This window comes from Phlebotomus argentipes, unplaced genomic scaffold (genome assembly GCF_947086385.1).
Source record: "Phlebotomus argentipes unplaced genomic scaffold, Phlebotomus argentipes genome assembly contig_15, whole genome shotgun sequence".
Taxonomy (NCBI): Eukaryota; Metazoa; Arthropoda; class Insecta; order Diptera; family Psychodidae; genus Phlebotomus; species Phlebotomus argentipes.
In genome coordinates this window covers 2,806,436-2,829,220 of record NW_026776181.1, presented here as the reverse complement: position 1 = coordinate 2,829,220, position 22,785 = coordinate 2,806,436, and the positions used below count along the sequence as shown (strand labels likewise).

At 41.4% G+C, this 22,785-nt stretch overlaps 5 protein-coding genes across 8 annotated transcripts; 2 read left to right on the top strand and 3 right to left on the bottom strand.

Moving 5' to 3' along the window:
- Window positions 1-8: 8 nt before the first annotated feature.
- On the bottom strand, window positions 9-6,407 carry LOC132262701 (sodium-dependent nutrient amino acid transporter 1-like). Of its 2 annotated transcripts, none has more exons than XM_059762044.1 (10): window positions 5,902-6,407; window positions 5,512-5,833; window positions 5,371-5,447; window positions 4,784-4,926; window positions 4,654-4,697; window positions 3,844-4,070; window positions 3,091-3,194; window positions 1,608-1,794; window positions 1,370-1,546; window positions 9-638 (listed from the first exon to the last, which is right to left on the bottom strand). In XM_059762044.1, the coding sequence occupies exons 1-10, from the start codon at window positions 5,950-5,952 to the stop codon at window positions 93-95; spliced, it is 1,878 nt and encodes a 625-aa protein (XP_059618027.1). In that variant the 5' UTR covers window positions 5,953-6,407; the 3' UTR covers window positions 9-92. The 2 variants fall into 2 exon arrangements, with proteins under 2 accessions (XP_059618027.1, XP_059618026.1); XM_059762043.1 differs by lacking the exon at window positions 3,091-3,194 and adding an exon at window positions 2,592-2,695.
- Window positions 6,408-8,317: 1,910 nt separating this feature from the next.
- Window positions 8,318-11,583, bottom strand: LOC132261425 (uncharacterized). Its single transcript, XM_059760237.1, has 8 exons — window positions 10,914-11,583; window positions 10,742-10,847; window positions 10,236-10,371; window positions 10,023-10,167; window positions 9,395-9,471; window positions 9,205-9,320; window positions 9,034-9,148; window positions 8,318-8,627 (listed from the first exon to the last, which is right to left on the bottom strand). The coding sequence occupies exons 1-8, from the start codon at window positions 11,498-11,500 to the stop codon at window positions 8,410-8,412; spliced, it is 1,500 nt and encodes a 499-aa protein (XP_059616220.1). The 5' UTR covers window positions 11,501-11,583; the 3' UTR covers window positions 8,318-8,409.
- Window positions 11,584-11,639: 56 nt separating this feature from the next.
- LOC132261426 (protein bric-a-brac 1-like) lies at window positions 11,640-14,384 on the top strand. Of its 2 annotated transcripts, none has more exons than XR_009468427.1 (2): window positions 11,640-12,714; window positions 12,783-12,912. XR_009468427.1 is itself a non-coding variant. In XM_059760238.1 (2 exons), exon 2 carries the CDS (start codon window positions 12,908-12,910, stop codon window positions 14,123-14,125), a length of 1,218 nt encoding a protein of 405 aa, XP_059616221.1. In that variant the 5' UTR covers window positions 12,323-12,714; window positions 12,783-12,907; the 3' UTR covers window positions 14,126-14,384. The 2 variants fall into 2 exon arrangements, 1 of the variants encoding a protein (XP_059616221.1); XM_059760238.1 differs by having other exon boundaries at window positions 12,323-12,714; window positions 12,783-14,384.
- Window positions 14,385-14,510: 126 nt separating this feature from the next.
- LOC132261427 (RNA-binding protein cabeza) lies at window positions 14,511-18,880 on the bottom strand. 2 transcript variants are annotated; one of them, XM_059760239.1, is made up of 8 exons: window positions 18,725-18,880; window positions 18,481-18,630; window positions 18,296-18,412; window positions 17,856-17,910; window positions 16,731-16,762; window positions 15,589-15,713; window positions 14,829-15,454; window positions 14,511-14,769 (listed from the first exon to the last, which is right to left on the bottom strand). In XM_059760239.1, the coding sequence occupies exons 1-8, from the start codon at window positions 18,732-18,734 to the stop codon at window positions 14,736-14,738; spliced, it is 1,149 nt and encodes a 382-aa protein (XP_059616222.1). In that variant the 5' UTR covers window positions 18,735-18,880; the 3' UTR covers window positions 14,511-14,735. The 2 variants fall into 2 exon arrangements, with proteins under 2 accessions (XP_059616222.1, XP_059616223.1); XM_059760240.1 differs by lacking the exon at window positions 18,481-18,630.
- Window positions 18,881-19,148: 268 nt separating this feature from the next.
- LOC132261929 (N(G),N(G)-dimethylarginine dimethylaminohydrolase 1) lies at window positions 19,149-22,735 on the top strand. The gene is made up of 7 exons (XM_059760980.1): window positions 19,149-19,315; window positions 19,461-19,535; window positions 19,597-19,741; window positions 20,705-20,807; window positions 20,872-20,969; window positions 21,686-21,910; window positions 21,986-22,735. Exons 1-7 carry the CDS (start codon window positions 19,278-19,280, stop codon window positions 22,109-22,111), a joined length of 810 nt encoding a protein of 269 aa, XP_059616963.1. The 5' UTR covers window positions 19,149-19,277; the 3' UTR covers window positions 22,112-22,735.
- Window positions 22,736-22,785: the final 50 nt, after the last annotated feature.

Here is a 22,785-nt window from a genome sequence, read left to right as displayed (position 1 = left end):
ATTCTCATTACTCTTTATTATTACTATGTCACTATACAATTTGTATGATATAATCTTAAATAAGAGGAAGGACTTTACACAAAGATCCGCACTCAGTACGAGTAGATGCCGAAGAAGTTGCGCAGCGCCACCAGTCGCTTCGAGTAGTTCTTCTGCGAGTTGATCTGCGCATTTCGGCCCTTCAAGTCCGCCTTGAACTGCTTCCACTCGAGGTATATTTTGGGATTCTTGGGGCCCCACTCGTCTGTCGGCCGCAAGCTCTGGCGCAGACTGTCGTACACGGGCGTCTTGCAGCCCACCGCGTAAACTGCCCACAACGGCAGCTGCACCATGCCGATGGCGAACAGAATCCAGCCGGCAACGTGTGCCTCGTCCGGGTAGTCGCTGGAGCCGAACGTGAGCGGCTTGAGTGAGGCCATGTGGTACACGAAGATGATCAGCATGAAGACGGGCGTGACCAGAGCCCAGCAATAGCGCCAGTACGGACCCACGTAGCGCTTACACATGAACTGCGTGTCCATGACGAAGTCCCCGAGGCCGTAGACCCAGAAGATCGCCACCAGCTCCACGATGGCCAGCGCGAAGATGAGGAAGGTGCCGCCGTAGTGATCCACCAGATCCAGCATCCACTGTCCGCCCTGCAAAGTAAGAGAAAATGAGCGCATTAGTAAATTTAGTTTAGACACACTGTTGTGTCCTAGTTGTGTCTCTAAAATAATCCATTCTTGTTTCAGAAATATGCAATTTAAAGTTCTTAAATTTGGGAATCATTAAGAAAATCGTTGCAGAACGATACAAGTATGACAAATATTTGGAAAACATTGAAAACGTGATCAGACACGGTTAAAAATCATTAACTTTTTAACTATCAAATTAAACACGATTTATTTCGTCTGTCCCATTGAACATTTGTCTTCATTCTCTGAAAAACAGATCATAAAAATAAGTAGAAATTGCGTCTTTTCTATGCGGTTTTAGAACAATAATTTATCTTTACACCAAAGAATAAAACTGAAACTGTGGGCGTTAATCTTCTTCGCAGTAGAAAAGCACTGATATTCCGGATATTTCTATAAATTCTCTTATAAGAATACAGGAAGGCGATAGTTATTCTCCCCTTGAGCGTGTGGTTCTTTTTTCAACAAATTTTGGTTTAGGAAAACCATACACTTAAGCACAATTAAAATAAGCTCTTTTGTCTGGGTTTTTTTGCACGACTAAATTGAATGTTCTTTTGCACTGGGTTTTTCGCACAAATCACACAATTGGCAAAATTACAATCCAGTTCAGTCCAGTCTTGTGGTTGCGGTTAAGATTTGCCTTTCAAGAAGTCATCTGATTGTGTTTTCCAAATGCTAATTTTACTCACCGGCGTCGTGTAAATCAGTCCAACCAGGAAGAGAGTCGAAGAGACAATCAGAGCCATCTTCCAGTACACGACTTTTGGGAATTGATCCCTCAAGACCGTCACGACGGCGCTCACGAGCGCCACAACGGAGCCCAATCCCAGCACGAGCAGCATGAAGAAGAACAGCACGGCGAAGAGCTGAAAGGATGTTTTGAATGAGTTCAGCGCTTTGCGGCCAATTAAGGGCGGAAAAACTCACTTGCGGCACCCAGTCGAACTTGGAGATGGCGTCCGGATAGGAGATGAAGGCCAGTCCCGAGCCCACCTTCACCACTTCCGTGATGTGGGCGTTGAGATTGTGCGCCAGATTACCGAGGATGGCGAACATCGTGATGCCGCCCAGAAGACTAGTGAAAGTGTCCAACGTAGTCACGATCATTGCATCCCTTAACATTGCGAGAAAGAACACGTGTTAAAATGATTTTCTCCCATGCAAGAGAAGACGAAAAAAAATTCCGCGCACTTTCAAGTGAGTTAATTTGCAGAGGATTATTGCAAAATTAGCACTGTTTTGCTCTTTTAAACTTTAATAATCCCACAAATTGCCATAATTACACGCTCCTCTGCCAAAGACACTTTATTTTTTAGCGTCCATCGCATTGCGTAACATTTCCAAGAGTGTTCTTTTTAACATTCTGCACGGATACTCAAAATGTTCTGTGCAAATATAAACAATGCCATAAATTGAGCAAATAATTAATTGTTTCTAAGACTATATCATCATTTTATTAACTCTAAATTACACTACAAACTGATATCGTAGTGCTCTTTCACTCATAGTACAATTATCTTGCTATTGACAAAAGCAACTGGAATAAATACATTATTTCCGGCATTTGTATGTAATTTTCGAAAATCACTCAAATCTCAATTGCATCGTTTTTTTTCTCTTATTTGAAAGTGTGCAGAAAACTGAATTAATTTGTGAGATATCTTTTGTGGATCTGAAGGTTAATTACTATCTTGCAGCGCCTCAATGAGATTCATTGTTGGCAAATGATATAATTTTGGTGCACAATTAAGAAAATATAGAGAAGAACCAAAGTCAAAATTTGATTAGATTTCTTTTAGATTACTGTCTCGCCAATTGAGCGCAATCGAAAATTCTGAAGTGGGAAAGCGTGGATAAAAGATATAGAGAGGCTCTTATATTAATATACCTGCTTGTGGTTTTAGTGTTTACCTATAAATGTTATGATCGAATCGATTATATGATGAGAACATTACTATTGTCCCAATGCCGACAGACAGAGAAAAAAACACTTGTGTCGTGGCCGCGTACCAGACCTGTGTGTGTAATTTGTTCAATTTTTTAAGAAAATTATTTCACTTTATACTGACGACAATTGATCTGAACGGAAAATAAAAGAGAAAATTCATCAAAGAAAACATCTTGATAAGTGCGTCTTAGCCATGCTAAATGATCCAAAACCCAGGATTAATTAGAGGGTTAATTGAAGGATAAAACTCCAGCCAAATGAACATAAAACAGTCAGCAAGCTAACAAGCTGTTAGAGAAGCTCTTAAAACAATAATGAGATTGCCTTAAAAACTACAACTTGTGCACAATTATTCCAATCTTACATCGTCAGATCCATCAATGGTGGATTTTCTTGAGCGTTAATCTCGATCGTCCAATTAGTTAACACATAAAAAAAGAGACTTAAGATGTTCACACTAACCTATAAACATTATGACTGAACTGATTATACGATGAAAACATTATTATTGGACCCATTCCGGTGGCTAAAGAAAAGAAACACTGCACGACAGCTTCCTTCCAGACCTAAAAATTTGGCTTATGCTTTAGAAAGGCTTATGTTAAGGTACATGTGAAACTTAATGTCTAAACACGTAACAAAATATCACTCAAAAACTCTCAGTTAATGCAATATTTACAAAAACGTTAATAAAATTACAAGTGAGCTAAAAATTTACAAATTTGCATCTCTTTACAAATTATCACTAAGATTATCATCACTTCATTACGTCTACAGTTATTTTTAGAGCCTATTGTGAGAAAGCAAAGAACTAGACAGAATGTTCGTTGTTTGTACATTGAGAGTGACATAGAAAACAGTAAAACATGAGTTTTCCACGTCGATCCTGAACTTGAGTGAATCCCCTTGAGAGAGAGAGAAAGAGTAGATAATTAAGAGTCTCGCACGACCTGAAAAATTCTGTCATTGCTGAACAATCTGAATAACTATTTACACACTGAACATTCTCTAGTTGTGGGTGCAAAAAAGCATATAAACACGGTCAGAATTCAAAGGAAACACTGTGGTTACTAGTATAGAGATGCTCTACAACACTTGACTAAATAATCTTTCAAAACACCGCAAAAACACTAAAGAAGAGAAGATACAATAAAATATGGGGAAAATTTCCTCCTCTTGTTTTTCTCTCTTGTGCATAAAATGGAAAATTTTTACCTTGGGATTGAGCAATTCGGAGAATTGTGGGCGGATGAAGAAGAGAATTCCCTCGCCAGAACCTTCGAGTGTGCACGCACGAATGAGCAGCGTGATCATCACGACGTACGGGAAGATGGCGAGGAAGTAAGCCACCTTCCCACTGCTCTTCACGCCGCGACAAATCACGACGAACACCATCACCCAGGCCAGCAAGAGCCAGAGAGTCAATTTCCAATCAGGAACACCTTTAAAAAGCACAATCAAGATTACATTTGGCGCCACATTTTCCCCGCCTTTACACACGCCGTTGTCATTCACGTTGAGCCAAACAACGAAAGGAAAAATTTCCATTGAGAAAATTGAAGGCATTCCAGCAATTCATGCCATCATCTCAGTGATAACAGGTGTGAGTGAGGCAGAAAAAAGTTGCCAATAAAGATGAGTGTTTGCCGTTCATATCAGACTTTTTTAGTGTATGTCTCATGATTTTAGAGGGGCCAATGAACAACTTAATGTCTTTACAATTGTCCGCAATCCTTTAATCCCTCCGACATGGCTTTTTTTTTGTCTTACTCAATCACTGTTTATCGCTGCCCCGAAAATATTTCGCATTTCTCTGTTCCTCTAATTGCATTGACAAAAATTAGGCGAGCGGAACAGTTTCCAGATTCAAATTTCAACCACGCCTTTTATCTATACACAATATCTTAATCCGAGGGATTTCCTATCGAAAGAGGCCCAATCAAGACTACAATTTGGCACACTTGAGTGATAAGATGGCATTATGTTCTTGAACTTGGTCAATAAGTGTCACATCACAGGCTTTACCTATTCCATCATCAATTTGGTCTTTAGCTTTGAGCACCTCCTTCCTGAAAAAAACACCGCAAAACGCCGGCATTTCGGCGTGATTTTAGCACAGTGCGGATATTTGGGTCAGTCTTCGTATCAATCTTACATGAAGTACAGTTCGGAGCTGCTGATGCCTTGCGTGAAGTTGTTCGTCTGGTTGGGATTCGGCTTGGAATCCACACAATTGTCGCCCCATTCTTCGCGGCAGCGCGACCACGGAAGCTCCGCTTGGAAGGACGAGAAGAAGTACTGGAAAAGAGAGTCGAATCCCTCACAACTCTAAAAACTAGGAATTCAAGGAGCGCCACGAGGAAAGTCCACAAAATTGCGTTATCAATGAGGATTTAATTCACAATTTGGGTTGGTTTTCAACGGTTTCTGCCAGTTTGAACCGAAAAAACCCATAATTCTGGTTGGGTTGAGTGGAAAATGAGTCAGACTGGTAATATTGGTTAAGATGATGGCAAATATTGGATTTTCAGGTAATTTTTCAGGTCAATTTTTATCAACTAACAACTCTCAATTGTAGACGAAGAAAAATATAGGTGAAATATAGAATTCGCTAAACTCATGCATTTCTGCACGTCAGACAGATATAAAATAAATTACTTTGACTTAAATATTCAAATGCATTGTGAATCCCCTTGGCGAGCTCCTTGAAAAGTCGATTGCAAAGTGTGGAATCTTTCTTACATTGAGCGTCAGGCCGATCATTGAGCAATAGTATGAAATCACAGAGCAGGTGCCCACCATCTGTCCAATGCCGATGCCTGCAATTTCACCAAAACATTAGCAGCCGCACACTTGCTAAATTCCCACCCCATTCATTCATACCTCTGAAGAATGGCGACACGGACCAGATCTTCACGGAACTTCGACTCGTGAATTGTCCCAAAATCATCTCGAGAAAGTACATCGGTTTGCCCACAATCACGAGGACAATGATGTAGGGAATGAGAAAGGCTCCGCCGCCGTTTTCATACGCCACAAACGGGAATCGCCAGATATTTCCCAAGCCCACGGACATCGAGATGCAGGACATGAGGAACTCAATTCCGTGTCCCCACGTGTCGCGATTCTCCCCATCCGGCGGTGTTTCTCCTTCCGCAGGAGTCGGTTCGCCGATTTCAATCCCATTCTGCTTCGCTTTGAGATCCTGCCCGGGAAAGATTCACCGCGATAAGGATGGCGAAAAAAGGGATGAGAAAGAGAGGAGTAACTCACGTCTGTTGATGCCACAAAACCCCCATTTGACACTCCATAGCTCTTCTTCATGGTTCCGCGATGGTAAATCCAAAGTCGTTGCGTGAAAAATTCCCACAAATATATCACAAACACTCCACAAATTTCTCACAAAAGAGTCTCGTTCAAGTTTTTAAAAGAACAAAATGAAAAACAGCACAGAAAGATGATAAAAGGCTTCTCAATTCCGATAGAATTAACTGTTCATCACGTACAGAATATTCCCATAAAAATGCCACATTTGTCGTCACTTGTCAGAATCACAATTATCACTGTCTTTGCAATCTGAAGCAGCTGTAAAATTCAATCTTCTTATTATTAAAATCTTCTCTAGTCCAGGAAACACACTCAATCTGCCGAAAATTTTCCAACCGTTCTGGACGACAATTCAAGTGGAACTGAAGCCTTTTGAGCCAGAGCCTCAGACATTAGTCGCTCTGAGAATGCCCATGTTAAATTAATCGGCACTCAATTTCCAACAGCACACATTGGCAGAAAAGAGTGGAGGTGAAAATTTGCCAAGAGTGTGTGTTGAACAGAGGTAAAAAATGTTTGTATACAAATAATAATAAAATTATATTACTTCAATGCTGACAATAAAGCAATTTCACACGTCTGTGGTGGAATATAGAGCTGTGTCATTTGATAAAAATTGTCGTTCTGGTCTCTCATTAACCGTAAAATATTTGCTAATTGCAATCCGACAAGAACACATGATTGAGAAATTGCCTCTTTAAATCACTCACGCGCTTTTCCGTACGTATTTTTCCACGCACACGCACTTTGTCTGATAAGAGAGAGAAATTTCACTTGTTGCCCACGCAATGAGAAGATCCAGAATGAAAAGGATGATTCAAATTGGATTTTCTCAACCACACGATAAGATGGATTTTCCCCTTCTGGCGGAAAATTTACTTCAGGTGGGGAGAAAAAGACTGTAATTTGGCAGAGAGAATCAGACAAAAATCTCTGAGTGCAGCACAATTTAGTCACGACAAGTTCATTTGCCACTTAATTAGAGCTGAAAACTGAAAAATTGTCGGTAAAATTCATTGGAAATCATTAAGAAAGACTTTCTTCTCCACCGGAATTTCCCCATATGCTCACAAATACATGATTTTACCATTAATTTTGCCCTATATTTGCACACACTCTTGTCGAAATTATATATACAATGTCTTTTTAATCACTAAGAATTGCTGTGTACTTTTGCCAACGCATTGTTGTACTGTAGCTTCTTTTATACGCAATGCAAAGTGAGTCAATTCTTATCTTGTCTGCCATTCCCTTTCTTGTGATTGCAAAAACCTGCGCGCAGACACGCATTTTCGGTCAAAGTTTTGTGGCAAAAGCGATTCTTCAAAGCAGGTATAGAGGTCACAAGATTAGTGCTATCGCCTCTGGATCTTCGCCTTAATGCAGAAGAGAGGAAAAAGCCCGGCAAGGGGAAAATCCTCAGCACTTCCTGCGCACAATCACATTCATCGGTGTCTAGTTGTTAATTAACGTGGCCTGACGAAACGATAGTGTTGCAAAATACGATTGTATAGAGCGTATTATTCTCCATATAACTTAATGCGTACCACGCGCTCTCCCATGCTGACCTCCTTGAAGATGATAATGACTTTGAAATATTTTCATTACCTTCCTGTTTCACCTGAAAGAGGCGTCTTTGTCGCGCGCCTCATTTTCCACTCAATATTTACCTAACAGCGCTCAATTTTTCATCCCTCCCATTTTCCCACATGAACAGTTCTTCTGTTGCCTTCATTTTCTGCTCTTGAAAAGTCTCTCATTTTTTTGCTCTTTAAATATATCAATTAAGAACACAACATTTATTGTGACTTTATAATTGCTCTACAACTGTATGGATGAAGATTGACTTCCTTGTGAGGAAGAACAGTGTTTTTTTCGGTGGGAATTTACTCTCAATGACTCAAAACATTGCGAGCAGTCGCCAATCAATTCATGTTTCAACGATTGATGATTACCTGTACACAACTGATAACTGTTGAAAAGTCTTCCCTCTTTTTCCCATATGTCATAGGCAGAGTCTTACAAGGAAATTCCCATAAAGCACATCGATAGCAAACTCATTGATATTGCCATTTTCTATAGTCAGCGCGTATAATTGCCATGTTCTCACTCACGCTAATTACTACCATAAAATAACGTGATTTCCCCGCTTAATATCAATTCTGAGAACAAATTCTCTTGCGCCCAATAAAGAATTGTTCTCAATATGATCAAATAAATAACCTGCGAAAGGTAATCAAGGCGGTTAAAGCTGTATTGCTTATCAATACCAGAGATAAGTTGAAGATTCCACATGGATTGCATTCAATTATTGCTCTCCGCAGAAGAGGTCAAGAGCACTATTAAACACTTCTCTTTCTCTCTCTTTCTCCAGCTTTTTTAATTACAGCACGCACTCACAATTACAATTTGAACAACAACAGTATGCGAGTGGGTGAAGAAAGCTCTTCTGCGTCACACTGAGAACTTTGGCTGAATTGATCCCATCAGTTGTCCTTTGATCAGCCGCATGAAGAATTGCCCGATTGTGTACGCATTGTCGCCACTCTGGGAATCAATCATCGCGCTGGTCGGCCAAGAGGGCAGCGGCTTGATAAGCAGCATTGTTACGCTCCCGCCAAAACCGTCAACATTTCCACGATCAGCATTCATGATCTTCACCTCAACATTATCTGCAGCACACACAAGCATTTCCGTCAGTGTCCATCAAGTTGCGCCCGCCGCACGGAGGATGAGAGGCGGCAAGAGAAGAGGATTTTATTACCAACACAGGTAGGACATTAGAAATTTTCTCAAAAGCCTTAATCTCCTATTGAGTTGATTGCACTTCGCCAAATGACTATCAACAACCTCTTGTCATGAGACAGAGTGTAATTATGCCGGAGAGGGAGTGAGAGGAATCTGCGACGAAAGGACACTTGAAGTCCTTAAAGCTAATTGAGAGTCCCTTAAGAATTAATAGTTTGCCAAAGAAGGATTGCAAAATGCCTCCCTTCACAAGTCTTATACACACACAGATTGATAAATCTATGATTTCATGCGCTATATATACATTAGATGTGATTAGGAGGCAATTACCTGGCGAGATGTAGACACCCAAGAGCCATCGCATGATTGTGTCCACCGGCAAATGGAGGATTCGTCTTCGTATAATGAGCAGAAGGTATGTGATGCAGTACGTGCCAAATCGCAACTAGAAGTGAGCAATTAATTAATTAATTAGCCGAGACGAGGCTGGATTTAACTCACTGTCGCAAAGACCACGTAGTACACTAACACAGTGGGCAGGAGAAACAATAGACTGGCGAAGAAGAGCGTTGCCAGGTAGAGTTGTGAGTTTTTGTACTCAAACGCCTCAACACGATCTGCAAATAGAGATTAATTCCACCGCGTTTGTATCAATTGCTTATGGTTGTGGCACAAAGAGAGATATGTATACTTTTCAGGACATTCTTCCTCCTGCCCAGAACGACTCTCCACAGTGCACCAATGCCCACGATCTCCAAGCGGTACAGCCTGTGCGGAAATGCAGAAAATCATCTGAGAAAAATCTCCATAAGTAGACATGAAAAGTTGCAATAAAATTCGTATCATTGACCTTATCTCAAAACCAGTGCGACCTTGCACAATCGCAACTCGCAAAAGCTCTCCTAGTCAGTGTTGGGCAAATTGTTAACATTTTAGCTTTTTAAATCATTTGTTACATGGTAAAAAAAGCTTTTCTTTCCACATGATATTGTTAGAATGTAAATTTTTGGCGTAAAAATAGTCAAATCGGTGTAATTTAAGTTTAGTTTGTGCCTTTTTCCATGAAATCTAAAATAATTAATATTCATTTCACAGTTGAACAATAATAAATACTTTATTTTAGTTTCAATTGCCATCGACACTCTCTAGAACACATAATTTCTATCAAATGACATCTTTGCTTGTTTTCAAAAGGTTCTTTGTGAAATTCGTAAACTTATTCTTTACATGTGAAACGTTAAATAGAATCTTTACCACGTAAAAGCACAACACAGCTCCTAGCATGAATAATGCCTATATTTGAACGGTATTAGACTTACACAGCCGCATAGATGTAGAAACAATGCGCGTGCAGCGTAATGAGCACCAGTAAGTCCGATAGAAGGGCCAATTGGAATGATAAGCCGCACAGCCCAAGAATCGACAGTGGCAGGAAAAGGTAGTGAATCGCAGGTGACACGATTTCTGTGCAAAAAGAGGGAAAAACCATTGCATTTCCCCGCGCAGTTAATTGCCATCTCGCGCCAATTTACCCAGAAACGTGGCCCACAGATCCACATGATAGATGAAGCACTTCAGGAGGAAATGGTTGAGCTGGACGTTGAGCTTCAGGCCGGCTGGACTTCCCCGGAGACTCGTGAGAAGGCCACGCAAGTAGTAAACGATAGTCTGCGGTGCAAAAAATTCATTAGACGTGTTCCTGAAGCCACACGACAGCCAAAAGAATTAATTAATTAATGAAACTATCGCGAAATGTATGGAAAAAATATAATGTTTGAGAATGCATGGAAGAATACTGGAGTAAAATGAGTGAGTTGCTCTTCAAGGAGACGCGAATATTGACCCAAATTCAGTGAGAATAAAATATGCAGCTATTTTTCTATAACATCCAAAGCAAATCCAATCTTTTTAGCGCAAGGAAATATCCTTGTGGAAATATTTTGGAATGATAAGAAGTGAGAGCAACGCTTTCAAAGCACTTTTAGACGATAAAGTAAAGATAGCACAATAGAACAAATTAGAACTTATGGATTCTTACGTAGGCAAATTCCAGGAGATATTCCGCAGGATTTCCAATATAATGCAGCCAAATGAGGATCGATAATCCGGCCGCAACATCAAAGGCAATTGTCCAAGTGTGACCTCTGAAATTTAAATAAACACATTGATAATTACTATGCAAATCTTTCAAATGCCTCTCAAATACTTACTTCTTTAAGCCCTTTTTCTTCAGGTTATCATACCACTCCTCAGCGTGATAAGCCACCGCACTCTTGTGAAAGATGGGCTTGAAGATCATCCCGAAGAGTGCCAGAAGCTTCAGAACCAAGCTAAAACACTTGTTCTCTGATACTTTTGACCCGTGATTTTTGTGGATCCTCAAATAATAAGCTAATCTAACAATTTCATTCCTAGAATCAGCTTCAATTGACTCGTTCTTTGAGAGGTAAATAAAGTTTTTGGCATGATAGAGAATCAATTGTACTTGAAGACTTTCCTCGGGAATTCCTGCCAATTCCACTGACCGGATTTGTATATTTTGGCACGCTGTACTCGAGGTGAACTCACAGAATGGCTTGTGATGAGATCTTTCTCCAGATTTTGGGGATTTCTTGTCGGAATTGGTAGAAACACTGCCGATAATTGAAGCTTCACTGTTTCCTGGCTGTCCTGTGTTTTGCTTGTCAACTATGTAAAATGTGGTGAATTCCTTGGTCTCCTCGCAGAATCCATAAAGCGATGTGTCTTCATGGCTTGCGTAGTACTCGTGGGGGATGTAAATTTTGCAAATATACATAATTTCACTGGATTTTTCAGTCCCGAAAACTCTTTGTTGACAAACAAATGTCTTTCACGTGGTTTGACGTCACCAAACAGAAGAAATCTGCCATAATGGTGTCTGTGCGTCTCCGCTAAGACATGCTATAATGTCAAAAAATTGTCAAAATCATCAAAAATTTGCTCGCGGAAGACTGAAAGAGTGGCGAAAATTTCCATTTTTCTCGGCCAATTCCTGAGACAGTGATCGACTTTAGAGCTGCACAGCGTCGCGCACGTGAAAGATGATTAAGCTATTTACGCTGAAACAGCAGAAGAAGGACGGCGAGGCGACGCCAAAGGCCAATACACAGAAAAAGAGTGCAGCCCATCTCAGAATCCAGAAAGACATCAATGAGCTGAACTTGCCAAAAACATGCAACACGGAATTCCCCGACACGGACGATCTGCTGAACTTCAAGCTGGTCATCTGTCCGGACGAGGGCTTCTACAAAGGCGGATGCTTCGTGTTCAACTTCAAGGTTGGCCCCAACTATCCACACGAACCGCCAAAGGTGAAGTGCGAGACGCAGGTTTACCACCCCAACATTGACCTCGAGGGCAACGTCTGCCTCAACATCCTGCGCGAGGACTGGAAGCCAGTGCTCACCATCAATTCCATCGTGTACGGGCTGCAGTACCTCTTCCTGGAGCCCAACCCAGAGGATCCACTCAACAAGGAGGCCGCCGAGATTCTGCAGACCAATCGGCGGCTCTTCGAGCACAATGTGGCCAAGGCGATGCGCGGCAACTACATTGGGGACACCTACTTCGAGCGCTGTCTCAAGTGATACCTAAACATTAGGTGTTGCGTCTACTTGCTCCTCATCACGATCGGCTGGACGCACCTCTATAAATTTTAGCCCCAATCTGAACATTGTGCACAGATTGAGGAGGGCAGGAATTATTGAAATTTGACTTGGATATTATAGGTTCTTTCTCCGCTTCAAATAAACCCTCTAGTTCTAGTTTGACTTCCCATCTTGGTCCCACTCAGAACTGTTTATCTTGAGCTTCCTTCTATTATTCTCGTCATTTTGTGTGTTTACACAAAAGGTCAGAGCAAAAGAAATAAAGTGTCTCAAGAAAAGTGTCCATGATAAGTCATGCACGCCCTCTGGCGCAGATCCCACTGACGGCTGACAATCATCGTCATTAAAAATCGCTTAGCATAGTGAAAAAGACACACTTTTTGTGAGTTTTTACGGCCGAAAAACATAAATAATTGAGGAAAGCTAACAAATTGTCTGTCTTTCTTGCAGGACGCACCCAATCTTGTGCGGTTCTCATGTGAAGAGCACTCAAGGACGCGACGCGGGAATCTCCAGGAAGACCCTAAAGCCGGACAAGTAAGAGTCACATTTATCGCTGAAGAGAGTGTCAGAGGATGACGAGCCTGACGGAGGACAAGGCGGACATGAATGAGGACGAGCTGTTCTACCTGATGAAGTGGCACAACTTCCAGAAGAATGTGAGCATCCAGTTCGAGAGGCTGCGCGAGGAAGAGGACCTTGTGGACATCACATTTGCGTGCGAGGGACGTCAGATCCGGGCGCACAAGTTGGTGCTGTTCGCGTGCAGTCCGTACTTCAAGCAGCTCCTTAAGTCCAATCCCTGCAAGCACCCGGTTTTCTTCATGAACGACGTGAAGTTCGAGGTGCTGAAGGCGATCCTGGAGTATATGTACCTGGGCGAGGTGCACGTGAGCAATGACAACCTGAAGGAATTCATGAGAGTGGCGGAGAGCCTGAAGATCCGGGGGCTGTCCAAGGACAAGCAAGATCGCCTCATGAGTACCTCCTTGGCGTCACACATTGAACAGCACATGGATTTCGAGTCGGACATCAGCGAGGAGCACTTGGCCACGCAGAACGCCGTCGGCAGGAAGCACAAGCTGCTGGAGGAGCAGCCCAGCGCCATGGAGGAGCTGCAGAGGGCGAAGTGTGCCAAGCCGGAGAAGGGCGCGAATGACGGAATGGTGCCCAAAGTGGAGATGGTGGAGCTGTTCCACGAGCCACACGCCAGCGCGCCCACGTACTGCAACATCCAGACACTGCTGATCGGGACACCGGCGCCCGAGAAGACCCTCACCACCATCACTGTCCCACCGAGCGCCACAATGAGCGGTCAGGCGCCGCCGATTGTGCCGGAGATGACACTGGAGGAGCACAAAGTGCAAATGCCCACCGAAGCAGCCTGGATTGAGAAGCAGCAGCAACAGCCCGTGGAGCAGTCGCCGGGCGTGCAGGCGGACAAGAACCGCGGCAAAGGTACGAAGGCCAACTGCCTGTCGCCGCATCCGTGTCCAGTGTGCTCCCGCCTGTACAGCAACGTGTCCAACCTGCGCCAGCATATGCGCCTCATCCACAATCCCACGGCCGTCGTCTGCACCATGTGCCAGAAGACCTTCAACTCACAGCTCTACCTCAAGCGCCACATCTCCTCCGTGCACGGCTACGCGGCCGCCGGCCAGACTAGCGCCACCGGCGACAGGGAAGAAGTCAAGACCACAGCGACGCATCCTCAGGCTCACACTCAGCCCGCGGCGGCGAATTGGAACATCTACGAGACCATGGAGAATCCCAACTCAATCATCACGCAGTGAGCCTCGTCCGCGATTCAGTCTGACAACAATGATCATTGCGTATTCCTGAGAAGCCACCTAATCTGATTCCACAGAAATCCCCCCATTTTACACCTCTGACTCTTGTAAATAGGATTTAAGCCAGTAGAAATGTGTAGAGTTGATTGAATCAAATGCAATATTTCTATTAGAATATTGACGAAATCATTGAAATTACTTAAGTATTAGTTCAACTATGCGTGCTTACTGAAATCACTGAAGTAATCATAGATTAAAGAAGAGATTTTTATTTAGATTTATAAACTCAGTGGAGTTTTATTTATTGGAGACAATGCGCTATTTTTTTTTGATGATTTCTGAATTGATTACAGTGTTATCATTACAATTAAACTCTCCTTCTTATATCTCAATTTTTTCTGAGACACTTTGATTTAAGAATCGCAAAAGAGGATTATAAGTTTATAAAATATATATCCTAATCATTTTTTTCTTTCATCAAATCTTCATCTCTAATTTATCTCCTATATTGTAGCGACTTAAGATTAAACTCTATTAGCGCTAAAATTAATAAAAGTGTAAAATTATTCCATTCTTTTGTATCTTTCTGTCCACTTTAAATGCCGCCGCCGCCTCAATAAGGTCTGTGTCTCTCTCTGCCGTGATCTCTGCAAGAAGAGCAAGTTTCATTGTCTGCCTGATGACTTATCAATCATTCCCAACTCACCCGCCGCGCATTGCTCCGCCACCGCGTCCTCCGCCTCGGCCGCCGAAGCCTCCGCCACCCATATTGTTACCGCCGCCAAAGCCACGATCGCCTCTGTCCCTCGGCGGTCCACGGAATCCACCGCCTCCGCCGCCGTCACCGCCCGACGCACCGTTGCCGCCGTCCGCCTTTGGCGCTTTGCACCTGTTGCAGAGATTCCTCCAGGCGAAGTTCTTGTTGCTACAGCCGCTGCAGATCCAGTCGCCCTCGCGCTCTTGCATGGCGTTCGCGCCACTGCCGCCGCCACCTCCGCCTCCGCCGCCGCGCGGCCCGCCACGGCTGTCCTGATCGCCTCCGGGACCGCCACCTCTGCCGCCAAAGTCCCTGCCGCCACCTCGGCCTCCGCGATCGCCGCCAAAGCCACCTCGGCCGCCGCGCCCTCCGCCGCGTCCGCCCTGCCAGTTGTTCTGTCGCTGCGCCAGCGACACTTTGATCGTGGCGCCGTTGAAGTCGCGGCCATCGAACCAACTGATGGCCGACTTGGCGGCGTCCGGATCGTCGTAAGTCACCGTGGCCTCGCCCTTGGACTTGCCCGTCTCCTTGTCCTTGTACACCCAGATCTTGGGCTTCATCGTCTTCTTGTCTTTCTGCAAAGGCAAACACAGAAATTCAATCACTTTCTGCCATCAAAAGACCAACAATTCCTAATTTGTTTTTCATCTAATCAACTCCAATGCAATGCATTTAAGTACATTCGAATAATGCCAATCAAAAGACTCACTTTAATGATGCCGATGGCTCCGAAGTGGCTGTGAATCTCCTGCTCAGTCACAGACGGATCCATTCCGGACACGAAGATGGTGTCTTCCTGAGTGATCATGTTGGAATCACCGCGCGAATCTCCGCCTGTTGAATAACACCATTTTAGTCTTACATCTGGAATTTCGCCTCCACAAAATCTCTCATAATGTCAATTAAAAGCTATCGTCTATATTTTATTCTATTGCAACCCTTAAAATTACTCTCTTTGACAACCCTTTTTTCCACTTGACCATTACGATTTTCCTTCCAGAATCAATAACCATTGCTTTTCATTCGTTTTGCAAACTGATAAAATACCCTTAAGCTCTAAAATTGTCTTTCTTTTGAGGAACACCTGGAAAATCCTTCTTTGAGTACATAAATATTGGAGAAACTTCGGTAGAATAGAAAACCCAGTTTTTTTTATGCATACAAACTCACACTCTCACAAGGCAAAATCAAGCACACTTTTCACTCTCATTTCTGCAGTGAAATTTCTCTCTTTTGAGAATGATACCAAATAAAAAAGGAAAAATTGAAGATTTTCTTTCCCCTCTGACTTGATGGAGAACTTTTCCGTTGTGTAAGAATTTTGACCACTCTTTTCATACATTTTATCATCAAAATTACCTGTTATGATAGATATTTTTTCTTCTAAAATTATCCTCTGAAGATTACAGAATATACTTTAAAACACTTGTCAAAAAAGTTTTCTTTCTTCTGGCATAAATTTTTGTTTATGTTCTTTTTGTAATCTTCAGAGAATTTTTTATTTCATTGCCTAAAATACCACTCAAAGCACATTTTAAAGTACACTAAAAAATACATTTCTTTTTCTCTTAGGTACTTAAAGTTAACAGAATCGATCATTTGGATAAACATTGTTACTCTCATTGACACTCAGGGGAAAATATTGTCATTTGCTTGACATGAAGAAGGGATATGAAATTGGATAAATTTCGATTGTGTACTCTTTTTTCGCTCTCTCAAAGTGTGGTTAACCAAAATAACATTAAGATAAGGTTGGCAGAGAAACTAAAGGACAATATTATAAAATAGTAAACTCTTATAAACCATTTATTATTAAATTGATCACCGAACAATTTTCTGTCCAGTGTTTACCTTTATTGAAACCAGGTTTGTTGACACCACTGCTGCTAATGAAACCATATGTTACTATCATTGTGATTCGGGGTGTGCGCGCAAATCTTTTCCGTCTCTTTTCAAATTCGCTATTATTCCGTCTTTCTCTCTCTCTCTTTCTATTCCGTTTCCTTGCTTGATTCCACATCATCAAGTCTCATCTTCAAAGCTTCCGCAATTGTCGACACTTTTGGGCAGCGCAAGAAATAAGGCCGATTCCTCTCAAAGCGCCAAGCATCGGCTTTGAGGAAAAATCAGCCTCAACAATTGTAGCCAAAGTGTAATGAATTGCTGAATTTTGACGAAGAGATCATAATCTGCAGATGGAAACTGTTCATGTCCGCACACCCAATGATAGAGAGACGTGCGAAATACCTTCTTTAACCACTCTTAAAACGCTGAAGTTCATATAAATTATCACGTTAGAGTAGGACACATATAATAAATGATAAATAATAAATTTTAAATAGTCTTTTTGGTGAAGTAGAATTAGAACACGAATACTATCAACAATGTATAAATTTTTCTGCTATGATTTTCATCCATAAAATTACATTTGATACCAACGCTGATGAATTTCAGACAAAACGCTTCATTGTGAACCTTTTTTTCTTCTTCTTAACACTTATAGTTAAAATATACAGTAACTTTTTTATTGTTCTCTTTGGCCATTCAAGTAAAACAACAGATAAACGCTTCAACCTTTTTTTTTGGCGCTAAATGGCGAAGTCTTCATTGCCGAAACTTACCACAATTGGAAGAACAATCAAATCCAATATGTTTGCCAAAATATCGAGACTCTCGCAAGAATACCAAGTCATCAAACCATGGAGCAAGAAATCGTTGATAGTATTGAATGTAATCCAGAAATCAATTGCACGAATGGCCTGGATTTATCAAATTTTACCATTTTTTTTTTCATCTGATCGTTAGCAAGAAGACACTCTTTGCGCTTTACCATTTCTTTTTATACCATTTAAATGGACTCTTTTCAATTTGACTGAATAATCTTGTGTTCTTTATCCGTTTTACCAAAATGTACTCAATTCTTTTTCAAATGCAACAAGGACGAAAGAGACTTGGGAATTATTCTGGAAGTCTTACCTAAAATTGCCGCCTCCTCCGCTTCCACCCCGGCGCCGATCGCCTCCAAAGTCGCCTGAAACACACAACAAAATCAGAATCAATCATTTGACAATGAGTGGAACGAATGCGTTTCATTGAAAAAAGAGATTATTATCCGAAATTGGTAAAAATAAGGGAATTTCAAAATTTTCAACCCAATAGCAAGACGTGAAATTCAAAATGGAAAATTAAAACACATCAAAATCTCTCTTTTGTTGGCGCTTTGAACTCAAAAGATGCATTTTGCGGTCTTGAAAGTGTGAAATAAAAAATGCAGAAAATCTATGCCACACTTGAGTAGGCCAATAATGTAAACATATTCAAAGTATACAAAGCACAGTCGGCCTTGACCTTAACTAGAAGTCACTTTTCCCAAGCCTGATCGAGAGCAGATTTGCTACTCTAAATGCGATACTCACGATTACTCCCAAAATCACGACCGCCGCCTCGGCTCTGGTATCCGCCGCTGCCGCCGTCCTTTCCTCCTGAAAAATTACCTTCACCCTCGTAATAGTCACCCCCACCGTAGTGATTGCCTGCAAGACAGGGAGAAAGCATTCTGGATCAGTGAGACTGATCTTGAGGCGCACTCGAGATGCATTACTTTGACTGCCGCCGCCGTAGCCGCTTTGCTGCGACCCGCCGCCCCAGCCGCCAGAGCTCGGCGGAGCGGAGTTGTTGCCGCCGCTCGGCGGATAGCCAGGTGGAGGGACAGAGAACTGCCCCGGAGCAAAATTACCGTAGTTTCCGTACTCTGGAAAATAGCGGAGGAAAATGTGACACTGACGCCGCATTGCCTCGGGAGACCTTCAGAAATGCACTCGATTTTCTACACTAAATTCACTTACGATCTGACATCTTCGATGCTCTGCCTATTCACGATGCACTATTCCACAGATGGATGGTGTTTTAGAGCAGTAAATAGTGGTATTACTGCGGATATTTACAATTTTCTCAAGCGACACGCACTTCACTAAAGGAGAAATGCAAAGATGGCTAACTTGACGAAGAGATGTGAAGTGGCATAACTTGACGAATGCACTGCGAAAAAGTTTTGCGGGATTTCCAGATGCAGATATGCGAATAATGTAATAAAGAGAGTCCTTTGGGTTTCGTTTCTATGATTTTAACATAAATTTCACATCAATGAAAATAAAATGTGTGCTTTGTTCAAAAAAATCTCTTGAAATTGTTTGGACACGGAGTGAGTTGAGCGGAGCTGATTGTGTAATAACGGCGTGTTTGAACATTTCGCCGCACTTCGACGCTGGACTTCGCGTTCCATCGATTTCCCGACGGAATTTTGTTTTGGAAAATTGAGACGCCAAAATCTCACTTCTTGGCCAAAAGTGCTGGACCGCGGTCTCGCGAATCGAGTCTCTCGCTGCTGTGGAAGCTCCGATGGCGTCATCGCGTTATACTCACGCTATAGTTTGTCGGTGAGTATTTGGTCATTTTCAGTTGTAATTTGCATAATGAGATGATTCGCGGCGCCCCTTGGCATTGACGGTCCGGCAAATTGGGACCAATTGATAGCGAGTGAAAAAATGGGAGTGGCATAATTAGTGGTCTCTCTATTCGCAGAATCCCACTGAGTCTGAGGACGCGTGGAGAAATCGATCTGGAGGAGGCGAAGAGGCAGCACGAGGCCTACGTGAAGTGCGAGCAACTGACCACCCGCTTTTCGCTGCCCTAACTAATTTCCCTCTCTTTTTTGCAGCCTGCTGCGAGAGCAGGGACTGGACGTGATCGAGCTGCCGCCGGACGAGAACCTGCCGGAGTGCGCCTTCGTAGAGGACACGGCGGTCGTCTGCAATGGGATTGCCCTGATCACCAAACCGGGAGATCCCCGGCGAGCGCAGGAAGTGAGTGAACTGTGGAAATCCCACAATTCTTAGTAATCAATTCGATCAATTGCCATCAAATGTGCCAGAGGATGTGAGTAATTCTGGCTTCTCTTGCGATGTTCTCCAAATGGGAATGAAGATTTGGCAAGCTTTCAACTCAAATATTGATGCGGAAACAACATATTCAAAAGTTCTACTTTCCTGGATTTGCTGCCAAAGCAATTTTACAGTTGCTCCAAATTGAATTTCACTCGCTGACGAGCATTGAGAAATTGGCAAAATTGAGCGACTTAATCAATTTTTGGGAACAAGAATGGATTGAACTAACTAATCTGTAGATTTACACTTTTCGAAGCTTTTTCAGTGGCAAACACAGAAATTTTGGTAAATTTCAAGCGAATTGTTACCTAGTTACGGAATGAACGAGACTTTAGAGCAGTCCGAATAGTATTCAAGGATTTTCCAGCTGCTATCAGGACAGATATTCAATCCAAGGGATAATTTCATGATTATGATGATCTTTAGATTTTGATGAATAATTGTAAAAAAATAGTCAGAATTCTGGTTTGGTGCTATTTAATTTGTGGTCACTGTATTGACGTGTTTGCAAAGATATCCAGAAAGTAGTGCTGTTTGGAAGAAAGTTTTGTATGCCTTTTTTCGGCCAGTGCATCAGGTCAAGGTTGGACGTATTGTGATAATAATTCATCAAGTGTCTTTCGACTGTATAATGTTCATTGTAGTAATTTATCAGTGTTCTGCAATCTCACACTCCTATCTAATCTAAGAAACGCCGGCAATTGAGTGATTTCAACTCTAAAACGTCTCTTTTATGCTGCTCGTGAATTCCTTTCACTCAACAATGCAATCTATAAATTTTATGACAATTGAGAATTATGAGAGAAGTTTAAAGTTGTAAAAAGTGTGTTAGATCACCATTGTATTTTATTAATTTGACTTGCAATTGACTCTCCCATAAAGGTCGAAAGTATTAGAGCGGTGATAAAGAAAGAGCTGGATTTGCCATTAGTGGAGATCGCAGATGAAAATGCGAAGCTCGACGGTGGAGATGTTCTGTTCACTGGTAAAATTTCATCTAAATTACTTTCAACAGTGTGAAAATTGATGGTTTTCTTGTGATTTTGCAGGCAAAGAGTTCTTTGTCGGCCTCTCGCAGTGGACAAACGAAGCGGGGGCGAAAGCAGTTGCAGCCGCTTTTCCTGAATATCCATGTGTTCCCATAAAAGTAAGTAATATTCATTGAATATTTTAAAAGACATTCAACCACAAAGTCTTATTGTTTACTCAACATTTTACTCCGTTTTTCTTTTTTAAATGAAACACATTAGAAGATTATATAAAAGAAATATAACGTTCGATAATGACACAATTTTTAACACAACTTATTACACTTGTATTTGATAATCTTTAGGTAGAAGACATAAGTAGTCCTTCAAAAGTATTAACTTTGGACTTAGTCGAAGGAAATATTCAGGTTTATAAAATGATCTTGTTGAAGTTCAATGAAACTTATATTCAATTCATATTTTAGTGCGAAAAAAAGGCAAAATTATTGTGAAGGAAGACTATTAGAAACAACAATCTTTATTTCATCACTTTCTCTTAGTTTGGCTTTCAGTAAAATATAGGCTTTGTAACACTTCTTTAATCACGCTTAGATAGCACAACAAATCGGCAAGATCCGCACAGTGATCGAAAAAGCGTGTAGCATATTATCAATAACTTCTCATGCAACAATTTCTCATGCAAAGGTGTGAATAGGGTTTGATCGACATGTGAATATATAGCATTTTTTGAATAGTCGACGCACACCCTAAACATACCGTATTTCCTTTTTTTATCTTTAAACTTACACTTTAGCTGGCTATCAACATATTTGTGTATGCAAAAGTGCGCAAACTTCTGTGAGTTGTACTAAAGATCATTTCGCATGCTTTCTAGGTAACTGAACATCATCATCTCAAGTATTATATATCAATGGGTGCTCCAGATTTGTTGGTTGTTTGCAATACGAAGGAATCTCAGGAGATTCTCAAGAGAATTGAGCGCGAAGCGAGCTTTACCTACCAAACACTGACGCTGTCTGAGGAGAAAGCGGCCAATGTTCTGCACATCAACGGAACACTGATTCACAGATCAATTGAGGAAATTCCAGTATCTTTTCAGGTGAGAAATCATTGATTTTCCCCATGAGAATATCTCGCTGACTAAAGAGAATCTTTTTTGCTGTGTTTTATTTAGATTTTTTCTGAGAAAATCGACATTCCGCGGCAGGTGTTGAACATTTCGGAATTAGGGAAGTTTTCAACTGGCCTCACATCGTGTTGTCTCCTCGTGAGGCGGACAAAGTATATTCGCAATTTATAAGGATAAGCAATTAGGCAGGAAGGGGAATTCATTCCATTGCACAAAGTCAATGCTAAATGGGTGAAAAGTCCACTTTTCCTCTTTCATCTCATTCACTCTTCTTAATTTTCACGTGAAAATGACTAATCATAAAATTAACTTCAATGTGTGCTAAAATGAGAACTTCCTTGCTTGATTTTTTACACTATCAAATAAAAAATGTTTGACAAAATAATCTCTCTAGACAAAAGCAAAAGGAAGTTGAAAATGAATAGAAAGAAAATCGTACAAATTTTTATTGGAAACACTCCTAGCTGAGTTTCTTGTTCAAAATTATGTGTTTTTCCATGTTGATGCAAAAAATTTAGAAGAAGATTATGAATAAGGAAAAAAAAATTATATTAGAAATTATTCAGGTTCCAATTCAAGTCATTTGAATCTTAATATGAATATTTATGTTAGAGAAGATGAAATAAGCATTGATATTTATATATATATTTTGTGAGAAATATTTATGACGGATTTTTAATTTATTTTTGACCATCCTTTTTCCTCTTTGCGTAAAATATTGAGCTCTGTCTCTGTTTATGTGAGCATTTTGTGAACAGGTTCTAAAAGCAGATAATTAAAGCAATTGAATTCCAGTGACAATTAAACAGACTTTTATTTCAATATTTTTAGTGAAATTGTGACAA